The 14,670-nt window shown below is 53.4% G+C and overlaps 1 protein-coding gene across 2 annotated transcripts; it reads left to right on the top strand.

Annotated features, from left to right (window-relative positions):
• Positions 1-980: 980 nt before the first annotated feature.
• CSF3R (colony stimulating factor 3 receptor) lies at positions 981-13,355 on the top strand. Of its 2 annotated transcripts, none has more exons than XM_029229314.1 (16): positions 981-1,035; positions 2,960-3,043; positions 5,277-5,573; positions 6,503-6,626; positions 6,783-6,970; positions 7,760-7,929; positions 8,045-8,198; positions 8,291-8,370; positions 8,753-8,966; positions 9,847-10,035; positions 10,440-10,541; positions 11,149-11,295; positions 11,407-11,547; positions 11,754-11,847; positions 12,094-12,175; positions 12,558-13,355. In XM_029229314.1, exons 2-16 carry the CDS (start codon positions 2,980-2,982, stop codon positions 13,035-13,037), a joined length of 2,526 nt encoding a protein of 841 aa, XP_029085147.1. In that variant the 5' UTR covers positions 981-1,035; positions 2,960-2,979; the 3' UTR covers positions 13,038-13,355. The 2 variants fall into 2 exon arrangements, with proteins under 2 accessions (XP_029085147.1, XP_029085148.1); XM_029229315.1 differs by having other exon boundaries at positions 12,097-12,175.
• Positions 13,356-14,670: the final 1,315 nt, after the last annotated feature.

A 14,670-nucleotide genomic window follows, 5' to 3' on the forward strand; every position in this document is an offset into this window, starting at 1 on the left:
ACTCAGCGAAGGGCATACTCATTGTCCCTCTCCCCGTCTCTCTCTCAGAACCTATGTCTTACCTGCTCCCGGTCTCCATCCCTGTCTATTTCACTCTCCGTCCCTGTCTGTTTCACTCTCCATCTCCCTTTCCTCCTCAGCCCCTCTCTGGCTTGCCATGCCTCTGAGCTTCTGTCTGTCTCAGAGTCTCTCTGTGCTTCTCTTTTTGTCTCTCACGGTTCCCTTTGTCTCTTGAATCTGAAAATCTCGAGTATCTCTTGCTTCTCGGCCTCTGAGTGCCTCGGTCTCTGTGTATCAGCATTCTTGTCTCCGGCTCTTTTCTCTCTCCTGCCTGTCTTTATCTCTGTGAGTCTCTCTCCATCGTTTTGCTCTGTGTATCTCACTTTCCTACTTTTTCCGCCCGTCTCTCTCTGTCTGAACCACATCTGGGAAGTCCACTCCCTTTGTTCATTCCCAGCCTCCTCCTCCCCCCAACCCTCTTCCCATGGAAAAAATCCACGTGAAGGGGAGTAGAAAGGACAGGCGAGAGAGGGGTGTGAACTGGAGAAGGTTGAATGTGATGGGAGGGAAAGGAGAGGAAAGCAGAAAGGAGTGGGGGGTGATGCAGTGACCCCAGGGGCCAGCGTGGTGTGCTGGGACTCAGAGAGTGAGCCGAGGTGGCTGGAGCAAGAGGGGAGACTGGGGGGCCAAGGAGCAGGGGACTCAGAAATGGGACTTTGAAATGTGCAGTGTGACACGGACAAAAGCAAGGTGGCAGTCCTAGGAGGCTGTGACCACGCAGCCTGTAAGCAGGGCAGGGAGGCACTAAACCATGCTGATTCCACAAGGCGGTGTCCCGCTTTATGGCACGTGAAAATAACATGGTTATTGAGTGCTTCCTCTGTGCAGGCTCCATATTAAGTGCTTTTATCAGGGACCATCTCATTCCATCCTCACCACCACCCTGAGAAGTGAGTGCTATTGTTATCCCTCTTTCACAGACGGGGTAACTGAGGCTCAGAAAAGTGAAGTAACTTGTCCAAGGTCACCAAGCTGGTAAGTGGTGGAGCCGGGGTTCAGACCAGGTGGTCTGACTCAGTGTTGGGCCCCCAGAGAGTGAGACCATGCTCTACCTGGCCCCAGATCCCACTCAGCTGGGGTAGGGAGCACCCAGGGCTGCCGTGGGGGACCAGGGACTGATGCCAAATGTGCCAACCCTTGGCAACCCTGGGAGAGGATGCCTGGGCCCCTGGGGGTTTGAGGTTGCATTGCCCACTCTGGACAGGAGCCAATAGAGAGGGATGAAGTGGTAATTCGCTGGGCAGGAGGGCTGGGATATGATCAAAAATACATGGAGATGGGCACCAGTGTCCCAAAATCTGGGCCAAGGAGGCTAAATCTTCCCCAACAAGTGTGCATGGTGGATAATCATACTGGCATGCTGTAAGAAGAAAGTTGCCAACCACTGATTGGTAGACTGGGGTGCTCTGAACAGTTGCGCAGGTTTCTCACTGCACAAAGCTGCCCAGCAAGCAGAGGTTGAAATTCAGCCTGTTCTCTAGTTGCCAGGTCCGAGTGTGGGGCTGCATTCGTCCAGAGGAAGGGGCGCTTTTTTCTTGATTTGCAAAAAGGTGACTTATGGGCTAGCATTCACCTGGTGTCCTGATACTGCAACACATAAGGATAGACCAGGGGTTTAAGTAAGACCCAGGCAGGCAGGAATAGCCTTGGGTATCTGGGCATTTCTTATTCACACCTCTGTCTTGGAGGGAGAGAAAAGGGAGAGGAGTTTAATTCTTTCTGAGCACAGGGGATCAGCTGAGACACCACGTACATGTATGTGTTCATGTACGTACAGGCTGGTGATTCCCACTGACCTGCCACCAAGAGCGTCAATTAGTGCTGGAGGATCAGGTGTCTGGCCCCAAGACCCCAGTGGGAGCAGAGTGGAAAGGCTGGAAGCCCACCCCAGCGGTAGAAACCCATGCATACTTCCTGAGACTAATGAACTAATTAGAGGGAACTAATGCTCCCTCCATCTGGGCACTGTCGCCATGACCACAGGATGCCTGGCCCCAGAAGGCCTCCAGAGGTCTGTGCCCAGAATTGGGGGTATCCTCCAGCCCACCTTCCCTTTAGCCATCTCTGCAGCAGCCAGCTTCCGAAGGTGTAACCTGTCCTCAGCTACTCTGTGGAGTTGTCCCTTTCTGCCAGGGAGCGTCTCTGATATTCACCAGCGTTAGAGGAAAGGACTTTGAGCATGGCTCACCCAGGAGAACCTGCCTGGTACTCATGCATGTGCAACATGGACATGCCAGAGAATTAATACACCAAGGGACAGCCCTTGACCAACGGGGGGCAGGAACTGGAGAATAAATGTTCCCATTCTCTCAGCCAGCCAAGGGATGAACTGTCCCTTGGGTGGACAGTTCTTGAGGCGTGTTCTACATGGCTCCTTGGAAGGTTCCAGCAGGACTGAGCCCCAGTTGTCCATAAATGTGACTGGCTCGATGACGAACCCTTGTGTTGGCTTTCCCTCCTTACCCATTTCATTCTCCCCACTCCCTCACTCTGTTCCTGGAACCTTCCCAAAAGAAACTCCCTGCATGCAAGCCTTCATCTCAGCCTCTGCTTTGTGGGGGAAACCCAGCTAAGAGAGAACGGAAGTGGAGAAGAATACTGTTCCCTGCGGCTCCTTTCCCTGCTCTCTCCTGGAAGGCAAATAGAATAATAACAGCGGCTGTCACTTACAGAGTCGTCTCCTATGTGCCAGGCCCTGCGTGAAGCCCTTGACTTGTATCATTTTGGGTCCTCCTCCCAAAACCCTATGCAGTATAGGCTGTTGTTACCTCAATTTTGCAATGAAACTAGGCTCGGAGAGATCAAGTAACCTGGCCGAAGCCACACTGTGGCAGAGCAAGGACTAAGCTCAGCTCTGACTGCGAAGCCCATGACTTTAACCATCCCCCTCTGCCTCCAGGTGAGCACCAAGCCGGCACTATGGCGGGGCTGGGAGCCTGGAACCTAGCGAGAGCTGCTCTGATCATCCTGCTGCTCCCCAGAAGTGAGTGTGGCCAGGAGCGAGGGTGCCAAGGGGAGGGGGGAGCACAGGGAGAGATGCTGGGAGTGGAGGAGGGAAGCATTTCCCAGCACTGCCACAGTGCTCCTGGGACTCCCAGAGAATCCCAAAAGAATCAACTGGGCCACAGATGTGGGGTAGCCAGGCTCCCATGCATAGACCTCTGTAGGTAAACCACCACCTCTGAGGAAAAGTAAGAGGACCTGGGCTGGCCAGCCCGGAGAAGGTGGGGTAGACCCAGGTCTTGCCTGCAAATCTGTGCCGTTTTGTCAGAAGGAACCCCTGAGTCCTGTGCAGCCTTCACGGGCAGCAAAGGGATCAGGGTGGAAGACGAAAGGAGGCAGCTTTAATCCTGAAGTATAGAATCCCGGGGAATTCCCTGGTGGTCCAGTGGTTAGGACTCTACGCTTCCACTGCAGGGGGCATGGGTTTGATCCCTCCTCATGAAACTAAGATCCCGCATGCCACATGGCATGGCCAAAAAGTAAATAAATAAAATAAAATAAAAAGAATCCCAGGCAGAGCTCTCCACACTATGGAAACTCTATCTTGATAGGTAGAGAGCCTCCCATCTCTGGGGGTATGCAAGCCAAGGCACAGCAGGGGTCGGCAAACTTTGTCTGATGTAATGTTCAGCTTTGCAGGCCACATACAGTCTCTGTTGCATGTTCTTGTTTGGTTTTTGTTTGGTTTGGTTTTCAACCCTTTAGACATATAAAAAATGTTCTTAGCTGACAGGCCATACAAAACTAGGCCATCCTAGCCCTGCTGTGGAGGACTCAGTATCAGGTGGAGTTTTGAAGTAAACAGTTGGCAAGTTTCCTTCTAGTCTGAAATTCTGAGTCTGTGGAGTAGTAGAAGCCTCCATGAACTTGCTCTGTGACCCTAAACAAATTGCTCCTCCTCTTAAGGGCTCAGCACCCCCATCAGCAAAATGGGCTGAAGAACACCTGGGAGAGGAGAGAAGGCATCGTGGGCAAAGTGCTTACTCGTTTATTCCACACGTATCCACCAAGGGCCTGCTCTGTGCTAGGTGCTGGGAATGCAGCAATGAGTGAAACAGCCGAGGTCTCTGGCCTCACAAAACCCATGGTCTAGTTTGGGGGACAAACAAGCAAATAATCACATGACTACATAATTATGAAGGATAATAAGAGCTTTGGGAAAGTTCAAGGGGCTTGGCCTGGTCTGGTTGGTCGGAACCTGGTCTGGTTCCCCGTAAGATGCCTAAATGTTAACCAGGTGAAGGAGGGGTGGGAGAGAAGCAAAGGAGCACCTCCAAAAGGATCAGCAGGTACAAAGATCCGGAGATTGGAGGGAGCATGGCGCTTTCAAGAAATAGCAAGAAGGCCAGAGTGATGGGAGCTGGAAAAGAATGGTCTGAGCTGGAACCAGGAGGGCTAGGCAGGGGCCAGGCCACAAGGGCTGTGAGAAGGATCTGAGTCTTTATCCTAATCATGGCAGCAAATATTTACATGATAGGCACTGTTCTAAGTGCCTTACACGTGTTCTCACATCTAATCCTTCCAGCAAAACTAAGGTAGGGACTTTTTTATCCCCATTTTACAGATGAGAAAACTGAGGCACAGAAAGTCTCAGTGACACATCAAGGTCACATAATTAATAAGCAATAGAACCAGGCTCTAAACCTAGGCAGTCTAGTTCCAACATCCATGATCTTACCCACCATACCATACTGCCTTTCAGAGGAATAACGTACCATTGAAGTGCTATAATCAAGATGGGGTAACAGATTTGAAATCTGAAAAGATTGCTGTGGCTGTGGGGTTCTTATCATTCTAACCATTGTTTCACCACTGCTGGGGAGGGGACTAATCTCCCATCTGGTGGCGTGCTGGGGTTGGCTTGCAAGTGCTGATTGTGTACATCTCTTCCCAGGTTCACATTCAGTGATGTCACACTGGTAGCTTGCAATCAGCCACGGTGGGAATATTTACACCAGGGAAAGCAGCCCAGGCTACAAACCAGGATCTGTTTCTCTCTGTATAGCCAGCTGATAAACATTTACCCACACACCGCTATCTTGATCTCACCCCCAGAGCCTCTCACGGTCCCCATACACATCCTCCCCATTCCAGTGACACGTCTTGGGAGGTAAAGCATGAAGGTAACGGCACAGAGTCTAGGGGTACTGAGTCTAGGAGCCCGGCTCTGCCAAGCAGAGGAATCACTTACGGCCCCTTCTCTTCCACCCCAGGCCTGGAGCAGTGCGGGCACATCAGCCTCTCAGCCCCCATCGTCCGCCTGGGGGATCCCATCACAGCCTCCTGCACCATCAGCCAGAACTGCAGCCGCCTGGACTCGGAATCGCACATTGTATGGAAGTTGGAAGCAGAGCTTCAGCCCGGGGAGAGGCAGCAGTACCTGCCGAATGGGACCCTGCAGTCCACCATCACCTTGCCCCACCTCAACCGCTCTCGGGCCCTTCTCTCCTGCTGCCTGCACTGGGGCAACAGCCTGCAGATCCTGGACCAGGCTGAGCTACAGGCAGGCTGTGAGTCCCTGCAGCCATCCACCCACTCTGCCTCCAATGCCCTCCTGCCAATACTAATAAGAACTATTCTTTCTTAAGCTCTTGCTCAAGAAGCACTTTAAAGGCACAATATCACGTCATCTTCCCTACCAGTGGGTAGTGTTATTTAGCCCCATTTTGCAGATGGGGAAAACCGAGGCTCGGGGAGGGTAAGTGACATGCTAAAGGTCACAAACTAATAAGGATGGAGCCAAGATTTATAACAGGCAGTGTGGCTCGAAAGCCAGTATAGTAACCACTATTCCATATGGCTGCCGAGTAAGCCCAAGCCCTCAGCCATAGGAGAGTGTCTCCAGGGAGGATATCCTCTATGAGCTGGGCTTGCTCCCAGCTTCTCCCCTACCCCAGTCTCAGCCTTCTGTTCAAACTGAGAAGGATGGATTTGGGCCAAGCCAATGCATAACTAAAAACAAAGAAAGACCAAGGTTCTCATTTAAGAATCAACAATAGCGAAAGCTAACACTACAGAGCACTCGCTATTAGCCAGGCACTGCTCTGAGCACTGTATACATAGTAAGTCACTCAGCCCTCACAAGAACCCTAGGGGGTAGGTATATTACCATTACCCCCATTTTTCAGATGAGGAAACTGAGGCACAGAGCCGTTAGGTGACTTCAAGATCACACAGCTAATGAATGGCAGAACCAGGATGAAAACCAGATGCTACACTGTTACTGTCAAAGGGGGCAGAGTTGAGAGGGTTGGAGACTCTGTGTTACTTATCCCTGTATGTGCCTGTAACTTAGCTTCCCCCAGGGCTGCCCCTCTGGGGTCACCCTGCATGGAGACAAGGAAATGACCCAGGGCAAGGAAACGAGGCCAAGTGGTCCCAGTAGGAGTTTTCTGAGTGGTCTTACCTGAAGCCCTCACTCTCCCCACCCCATACACAGACCCTCCCGCCACACCCCACAACCTGTCCTGCCTCATGAACCTCACAACCAACAGCCTCACCTGCCAGTGGGAGCCAGGCCCCAACACCCACCTGTCCACCAACTTCACCCTGAAGAGCTTCAAGTGAGTAGGGCTCTCTACGCCAGCCCCCATTCCTTTGGGTCCTGGGACAGAGCATGGGTAGGACTGTAGGGGTGGGGAGCGAGAGCCAAAGACGGGAGGGAGAAGGGAGCCTCGCTTTCTTCCCCCACCTGACACCCAAGCCTGGCCCGTTGGCAGGAGCCGGGGCAACTGTCAGAGCCGGGAGGACTCCATCCCCGACTGCGTGCCTGAGGACGGGCAGAGCCACTGCTCCATCCCCCGCAAACACCTACAGCTGTACCAGAACATGGGCATCTGGGTGCAGGCCAAGAACGCGCTGGGAACCAGCGTGTCCCCAAAGCTGTGCCTTGTCCCCATGGACGTCGGTGGGTGACACTGAGTGTGGGGGAGGGGAGCGGCCCCCACCAGGGGCGGACACAGAGAGGCACGGGGAGGGAAACACAGACCCAGCGACAGGCAATGAGACGCTGCAAGACCTAGAGGTAGAGGAGGAGGAGAGAGAAAAACAAAGTGGATGCAGTCGTAGACAGAGCTGTGGAGACCCAGACAAGGACGCGGAAGAAACACAGAGGCAAAGAGATACACTCATTAATTCTTTCTGCAAATTTCTTGAAGTGCCCACTCTGCGCTAGGCGCTGTTCTAGGTGCTGGGGATACGGTAGTAAACAAAAAGGCAAAAATCTTGCCCCTGAAATGTTACATTCTAGTGGGCAAAATAAACAAAATAGAATGTCGGGTAACGGCAACATGATGAGGAAACTGAGCAGGGGGACGCGACAGGGAGAGGGGGCTATTGCTATTTCAGGAAGGTGGTCAGGGAAGGCCTCACTGAGAAGGTGACATTTGAGAAGATCCTTGGAGGAAATGAGGGAGGAAGCCACTGGATATCCGGAAGGTAAGTGCTCCAGGCAGAGAGAACAACCAGTGCAAAGGCCCTGGGGCAAGAGTATGAAACAGAGAGAGAAACAGACAGACCTGCAGAAACAGGATGACACAGAGATGAAGAGACACAGAGAGAAACAGAAAGACACAGAGATCCCATAAATGGAGACCCAGAGAAGAAATGGAACCACAGACAGGGAGACAAGTGGAAGCTAGGATAGAGCCCGATAGGACTGATCAGAGAAAGGGTCTGACGACCCCTCTCTTTGCAGTGAAACTGGAGCCCCCCACACTGTGGGCCCTGGGGCCCAGCCCTGAGGTGGCCCCACCCCAGCCAGGCTGCCTGAGGTTGCGCTGGGAGACCTGGAAGCCAAGCCTACACATAGATCAGAAGTGTGAGCTGCGCCACCAGCCTCTGCTTGGAGAAGCTAGCTGGGACCTGGTGAGGCGGAGGGCAACCTCAGGAGACTGGGGTGGGGCTGGCTGAGGGCAGGGTAAGTTGAGCTGGCACCGAAGGGCACAGAGATTCAGGCTCAGAGCCACGTCCCCTCCACCAGGTGGGCGCCCTGCCCTCCAGGACCCTCCAGTATGAGCTATGCGGGCTCCTCCCATCCACAGCCTATGCCCTGCAGATGCGCTGCACCCGCTGGCGCCTGCCTGGCCACTGGAGCAACTGGAGCCCCAGCCTGGAGCTGACCACCACACAACGGGGTAAGTGGGTGGTGACAGGCTGGGAGCAGCCATCAGGACCCAGTCTGGCCTCCAGGGCCCTCCCTGACCCTCTCCTCCTGCTCCACCCACAGCCCCCACTGTCAGAATGGACACATGGTGGCGGCAGAGGCAGCTGGACCCCAGGACGGTGGACGTGCAGCTGTTCTGGCAGGTAACCCCCTCTGAAGGCCATCCCTCCACCTCTTTCAACCCAAACAGACCCCTGCAAGCTGGGGCTCAGGACTCCAACAGGTTTCGGAGGCTTGGATGCATTTGTAGGTGATTTGCACTCACTTTGCATGTGCCTGGGTGGGAAGCTGGGTAGGGCCCTTCTGGAAAGACTACAGTGGAGGACTCATCTAGTTTGCTGCCTGCTGCAGACACCGACTTGCTTTTCCCTTCCCTCCCTCCTAGGACCTGGCACAGAGGGAGGAGGGCTGGCTCCCAGCCTGGGGGACTTAGTTCTTGGGACATGGCCACCCCATCCAGAAGCTCTCCCCGACTCCAGATGAGCTGAGCATCCCCTTATCTTTTTCCCCCTATGCCCACTGCAGCCAGTGCCCCTGGAGGAAGACAGCGGGCAGATCCAAGGGTACCTGGTCTCCTTGAGACCCTCAGACCAGGCTGGGGCAGACCCAATGCTCTGCAACACCACGGAGCTAAACTGTACCTTCCAACTGCCTTCAGAAGCCCGGGAGGTGATCCTTGAGGCCTATAACACAGCTGGGACCTCTCATCCCACCCCAGTGGTCTTCTTGGAGAGCGGAGGTAAAGGGGGCCAGCAGCTAGTAGAGCATGATGGTTACGCATGTAAATTCGGAGGCTAGACTGCCTGGGTTCAAATCTAGCCCTGTCACTTGCTAGCAATGTGATCTGGGCAAGTTACTTACCCTCTCTGGCCTCAGTTTACTCATTTAGCAAATGGGGATGATACAGTATCTAACTCAAAGCATCGCTGTGAAGATTACGAGTTAAGACATGTGCCTGGCACAAAGTAACTGCTCCATATGTGTTAGCTATTATTATTATCATTAGCCAGAACCAGGTTAAGCCGGTGGTGGTGCCTACACACACACAGTCTATTCTGCCAAGGAAATGGGAAAGAAAGCCCTAAGTTTTTCCAGCTCGAACACAGTCCCTGAGTGAAATGCTCATTCTCAGGGGATCAGCCACTACCAACCCCAGGTGCCCCTGAACATGGGTCCTCATGAAGTGAGACTCACAATAACAATAGCTAATATTCCCATTTCCCAGCCATGTGACCCTAGGCAAGTTACTTAGCCTCCCTGTCTCAGTTTTCTCATTGCTAAGATGGGGACCGTAGCTGTGCCCCACAATGGGACTGTTAGCAGACTCCGTGAATTAATACATACCGAGAACCACACAGGGTTAGCTTTCATCATCACCAAGCACTACTCCATGCCAGGCCTGTTTCATGTACCACCTCATTTAATCTGCACCATGACCCTACGAGGTAGAAACTTTTATCATCGTTTCCACTTACAGATGAGGAAACTGAGGCTCAGATGTTGACTTACCCAAGGTCACCCAGCTTGTAAGTAGCAAAGGCCAGATTGAACCCAGGCATCTGGCTCCAGGGCCTGCATTCTTTTCATCTTCATGTCATCGTCTCCTACTCTGTCTCCAGGCCCACCCCTGGGCAGACTCCACACCGTGGCTCGAGACCCTCACAGCCTCTGGGTGGGCTGGGAGCCCCCCAGCCCTCAGCCTCGGGGCTATGTCATTGAGTGGGGCCTCGGTCCCCCCAGCCCCAGCGGCAGCCCTAAGACGTGGCGGATGGAGCATAATGGAAGCATTGCAGGGACCCTGCTGCAGGGTGAGGCAGGCCTGGGGGGCTGGGCAGGTGGGCAGGGCCCGGGAGAGGGAGGGACATTTTACCTGCCTGACAGTAGGCAAGGGGCGAGCTGAACCACCCTAAAGACGCAGATTCCCCAGTCTTTCCTGTTCTTTCACTGTTCTCTCACTGTTCTCTTTTCACATCCTCAGAATCAGGAAGTCCCTCCTGCAGTCTAACTGGATCCTCTGTTTCCAGCCCTGACTCTGCCACCTTCCTAGCTCTCCCACTCTTTGCCCCTTACCCACACCAAATGGTCTGAAGAAGAGACTGCAGAGGCCAGCCCTGCAGAATGAGGCCCAGGTTACCCCTGAAGTCTGAGGTTAGCCCCCGACCATCATCAGAGGCTAGCCCCTAACCAGGGTGCCCCTATTTTCTCTCTACAGAGAACATCAGGCCCTTTCAGCTCTATGAGATCACTGTGACCCCCCTGTACCAGGACACCAAAGGACCCTCCCAGCACATCTATGCTTACTCCCAAGAGATGGGTTCGTCAGCCACCAAGCCTTTTCTCAGAATCCTCTCCTCTCTCTCAAGGCCTGTCTAGGCCCCCAAAATCAGGAATACGAGGGAACATTTTCTTCCTCCCCTACCTCTGGCCCAGAAGAGGGTCTCTCCCAATCCTAAGATTACCTCTGGCTTACACTGGACCCCTGCAGCTGGAAAGAAGTCAGGTGGTGGGGTAACAGAAATTGGGCAGTGAGCACGGCAGAATTCAGGGAGCCAGTCTGGCAAAAACTGATCCGGTGTCACGTGTGATAGAAATTAAACTGAGGGCCTGGCATAAACTTAGAGAGTCAGTGGCAGAAATAATGAACCAGACAAAATCAGGCCTGGCAGAAATCAGGTAGCAAGGCTTTGGAGTCAAAGAGGAGCAGGTTCAAATCCCAGTTCAACCACTTATTAGCAGTCGGTGGGATTCAGGGAAAGTTCCTGGGATAATGAGGCTTGGACATGAGTCCCCCTGGACTCTCTCCTATCACCCACCCCCACAAAGTGTCCCAGTTCTTGGGTCTGGGGAGCCACAAGAAGTCCAACTGGGCTCTCCCCGCTGCCCCGCTCCCTGTCAGCCCCTGTACCTCTCTCTTCCGGCAGCCCCCTCCCATGGCCCAGAGCTGCATCTAAGGCACATTGGCAAGACTTGGGCCCAGCTGGAGTGGGTACCCGAGGCCCCTGAGCTGGGGAGGAGCCCCCTTACCCACTACACTATCTTCTGGACCAATGCTCAGGACCGGTCCTTCTGTGAGTCTATCCTCAGTGCCCCACAGCCCCAGAAGGCCAGAGAGGGCGGGTTCAGAAGCCTTGGGGCGGCTCAGCAGCCAACCCAGACTCACCATTCTCCTCTCCTCCCAGCCACTGTCCTGAACGCCTCCTCCCATAGCTTTGTCCTCCGTGGCCTGGAGCCTTCCAGCTTGTACCATGTCCACCTCATGGCTGCCAGCCAGGTGTGGGCCACCAACAGTACAAGCCTCACCCTGATGACCTTGGCCCTAGGTAAGGGGAGAAGGGGGCTGGCAGGACAAGGCTGTTGGGAGGGTGCCTCACCCAAAGGATCTCCATTTTGCAAGTAGATAAGCCTTGCATGGATCCCCTGATTTGAGGGAGGAGACCCAGCCCTGCCCTTGGACCCCAGTCTGAGGGAGGAAGCCCAGCCTTACCTACGTGCACTCTTGCCTCTTCTGGCTTTCCCCTCACTCTAGAGGAGTCTGAGCTGCACATCCTCCTGGGCCTCTTTGGCCTCCTGGTCTTGCTCATCTGCCTCTGTGGGGCTGCCCAGCTCTGCTGCAGACCCAGGTGAGTCCTTTTGAGAGGCATGACAGCCAACTAACCCTGCCTGCAGGGAAGTGCAGGCCTGAGTGAGCCGGTCTAGGCTCGTCTCAGCCTTGCCAGGCCTCAGGACCCAGGTCTGGGGGTCGGGCCCTCCACCTTCTCCTCTCTACATGAAGGGGTCATCCCTTCAGCTGCTGTGAGTAGGTGGGAAAAAGGATGGAAAGATGGGAGGGCATGCCTGACCTAGCCTTCACCTGCCCACTTCTCCAGCAGGAAGAATCCCCTCTGGCCAAGTGTTCCAGACCCAGCCCACAGCAGCCTGGGTTCCTGGGTGCCTACCATCACAACGGAGGTGAGAACACTAGAGGGAGAGGGAAATGGGGCTGGGGGTTAGGCTCCCACCCCAGGCTCAAAGTGAAGGGATACTCCTCTGAGGAGGAGTACTCAGGCCTTCCCATCACTTCACCTCTTTGGAGCAAAGCAGACCTGAGTGCGAATCCCTGCTCTACCCATTCAAACCCTCAGTCACCTCACTGTGAAATGGGACTAACCCCATGCAGAAGAGTTGGGGAGATTCACCAGGCTAAGTCTAAACAGCACATAACACGTGTCAGTAACATGAGATGCTTTGCATCCTTTGAGTAACCCTTTGAGTTTCAGCAAAGAGCAGCAGGAAGTGGCTGGGGCAGATATCTGAAATGAACCAGGCCCTCACCCCACATCCTTATGTCCAGGATACCTTCCAGCTGCCCAGCCTTCGGGACTCCAGCATGCCACCCATCACCAAGATCACGGTGCTAGAGGAGGAAGAGAAGAAGCCAGGACCCTGGGAGTCCAATGACAGCTCAGGGACCTGTGGCCTCCCCAGCCTGGTCCAGGCCTATGTGCTCCAGGGGGACCCAAGAGTACCTCGTATCCAGCCCCAGCCCCAGTCTGGCACCAGTGACCAGGTCCTTTACGTACAGGTGCTGGGCAGCCCCACAGGCCCACGGCCTGGGCACTACCTCCGCTGCGACTCCACTCAGCCCCTCTTGGGGGGCCTCACCCCCAGCCCCAAGTCCTATGAGAACCTCTGGTTCCAGACCAGCCCCCTGGGTACCCCAGAGCCCCTAGTCCCAAACCCGGAGGATGACTGTATCTTTGAGCCACTGCTTGACTTCCCTCTCCTGCAGGGGCTCCAGGTCAGTGGGGTGGAGGGTCTCGGGGGCTTCTAGGGCTTCCTAGAACTCCCCACCTGGGCCTGCTTCTTGATAAGCCTGGGCTATCCAGAGAAGAGGAGGTCAGTAAGCCCTTCACTAAAAAACCCCCAGCCCCAGGAAAGGCAGAAAGTCTCCCAGTGTCCCCCTATCTCTGGCCCCTAGCATCCCTCCCCCATCCCCCCAATTTCCATGGGCTGGGCCTCCCACTTCAAAGGCCAGAGAATGTTTTTTCAAGCCCTGCCCACTAGCTTTTTGTACTTGTTTCCTATAATTTCAGTCTCTTAAACTGGTTTATGGTCTGATTTGGTTTGGCTTGGTTTTGAGAAACTCTTGAGTGTGCCTGAATCTCTGTTCTTTTTCTTTTCAGAACCCTAGAAATCGGGGCGGGGGGGGTTACTCCTTAGAATCATTCATTTACTTATCCTTTCCTTAATTCCTTCATTCAGCCTGCCCTCACCTAGCATCTAGGCCCTGTGCTGGCAGCGGGGGTTCCAAAATGACTAGGCTCAGTCCATCCTCAAAGAGTTCCCATTCTAGGGACTTCCCTGGCGGTCCAGTGGTTGGGACACCGCGCTTCCACTGCAGGGGACATAGGTTCGATCCCTGGTGGGGGAACTAAGATCCCACATGCTGCACGGCGAGGCCAGGAAAAAAAAAAGAGTTCCCATTCTAGTGATGGAGACTTGAGAAATGACCATTAGGGCACGGTGGCCAGGGTTACCGAGGGAGTCACAGAGAACTGTGGGACATGCGGAACAGACCTCAGAAAAGAGTAGCCCCTGTTGCAGAAATGTAATTAAAAACAAAATCTCCTGCCAACCTAGAAAACCTCTCCACAAGGGTAGTAGAGGAAGAAAACTCTTTTTTAATTGGATGAGAATTAAACCAGAATGTCACAGGCAATCAGCTCAAGGGTTTGCAAAGATGAAGAGAAATTGTATCTGTTTACACAGCCAAGTGGACACAACTCATTGCATACATTTTCTCAAGATAATCACTAGTCCTCAAGCAAGAGGACTTGACAGCACTACTTGTCACACAGGGGTCATCCTAAATTCAGCTGGGAAATGGGGTAGCCACCTGGGTTTGCTAATTGCCATTAACCAAAGGAAAAATAAATTTCTCATATCTTTATGAGAGGAGGGAGGTTTGCAACTTGGAGCTGGGCACCTGCTGAAGTTAGGCTCCTACCCTCCAGCAGAAACTGGGAGACAGGGGCTCTATCTTTCTTAATGATTATATTTCAAAGAGCCGGCTCCCAGGTCCTTGAAAAACACATTCCTGGGTTGTAAAACTGGCAAGAGGCTTACTTAGCTTTTAAAAAGATTTACATACATCTCAAAAGGGCAGAGAAAGAACTCACAGTTACAGGTATTCTAAAGTAAATGCTCTAAGAAAAGCAAGGGGCAGAAGAGTCTTTCCCTTTTTTGCACCAGAGAAAATTAAGATTTATTTTTCCTACTTTTAATTGGCATTTGTCCTTACACCCCTCATTTCACAAATATCAAAGCTAGTATTTCTTGAATACTTAACTATATTCCGGGTGCTTTGCACACAACTGCCTCCGTTAATCCTCTAACAACCTAAAAGATAAGACACGGTTATTACCACTCCCATTTCATGGTTGAGTAAGCACACTGTGGCCCAG

The sequence above is a fragment of the Monodon monoceros genome, unplaced genomic scaffold (assembly GCF_005190385.1).
Source record: "Monodon monoceros isolate NGI ecotype Baffin Bay Population unplaced genomic scaffold, NGI_Narwhal_1 Super_Scaffold_18, whole genome shotgun sequence".
Taxonomy (NCBI): Eukaryota; Metazoa; Chordata; class Mammalia; order Artiodactyla; family Monodontidae; genus Monodon; species Monodon monoceros.